This window comes from Fukomys damarensis, unplaced genomic scaffold (genome assembly GCF_012274545.1).
Source record: "Fukomys damarensis isolate Sample0158 unplaced genomic scaffold, DMR_v1.0_HiC HiC_scaffold_39, whole genome shotgun sequence".
Lineage (NCBI taxonomy): Eukaryota > Metazoa > Chordata > Mammalia > Rodentia > Bathyergidae > Fukomys > Fukomys damarensis.
Window position 1 is genome coordinate 6,362,196 of NW_022900951.1, and position 889 is coordinate 6,363,084.

The 889-nt window shown below is 61.9% G+C and overlaps 1 protein-coding gene across 1 annotated transcript in view; it reads left to right on the forward strand.

The window, feature by feature from the left end:
- Positions 1–889, forward strand: part of Shroom2 (shroom family member 2) — a 162,145-nt gene that overhangs the window by 119,032 nt on the left and 42,224 nt on the right. Inside the window, exon 5 of the mRNA XM_010618758.3 lies at positions 274–885. Coding sequence (XP_010617060.1) covers positions 274–885 — 612 coding nt within the window. The remainder of the gene's footprint in view (positions 1–273; positions 886–889) is intronic.

An 889-nucleotide genomic window follows, 5' to 3' on the forward strand; every position in this document is an offset into this window, starting at 1 on the left:
CCCGCTCTGTCCTCTCTCCCCTCTCTCCGTCTCTTCCTCCTTCCCTCTGTCTGTCTCTCTCTCCCCCATCCCCTTAGTCCCCCTTTCCCTCTCTCCCCGCTTCCACGCTATTCAGGTAGGTCAAGGTAAAATAAATCCCAGACCATAGGATCTCATCCTAGGAGGCTGCTGTTCGGCGTCCTGCCTTCTCTGCAGGGCTGGCTGTGTTCACACAGCTACTGTCCACCGATCCTGCCTCTTGCAGACTGTTCTTGTTGCTCTTCTTTTGTGTAGTTCTTCCTCACAAGACCTGTCCGGCTCGTGGGAGCAGACAAACCTGCAGCGCACTTCGGACCACTTCAGCTCCCTGGGCAGTGTTGACAGCCTGGACCACCCCTCCCAGCCCTACCCCTCCGGACATCTCTCGGCGGCCAAGTCCAACAGCAGCATCGACCACCTGGGTGGCCCCAGCCAACGAGACTCGGCATATGGCTCGTTTTCCACCAGCTCGAGCACCCCAGACCACACCCTGCCCAAGGCCGAGGCCTCCTCCTCGGAGAACATCCTCTACAAGGTGGGGCTCTGGGAGGCTTCCCCTCAGAGCCTGGAGGAGAGGCCCTCTACCTTCCCACCCAGGGCTCCTGGGGCCGGCAGCAAAAGCCCCAGGCCCGAGGATGGTGCTGAGCTCAAGCCGGCCACTTCCGGCCGGTCCAGCTTTGGGCCCGTCTGGCATATCCCCGACAAGAAAAAAGCCCCTCCATCTGCATCCCCACCTCCTCCTGCCCCTCCCCTGCGCAGTGACAGCTTTGCCGCCACCAAGAGCCACGAGAAAACGCAGGGCCCTCCGTTCTTAGAGGCGGTCACGACGCAGCACTTGCCAGCGCCAGACCGGGTGCAGCCTCAAGGCGAG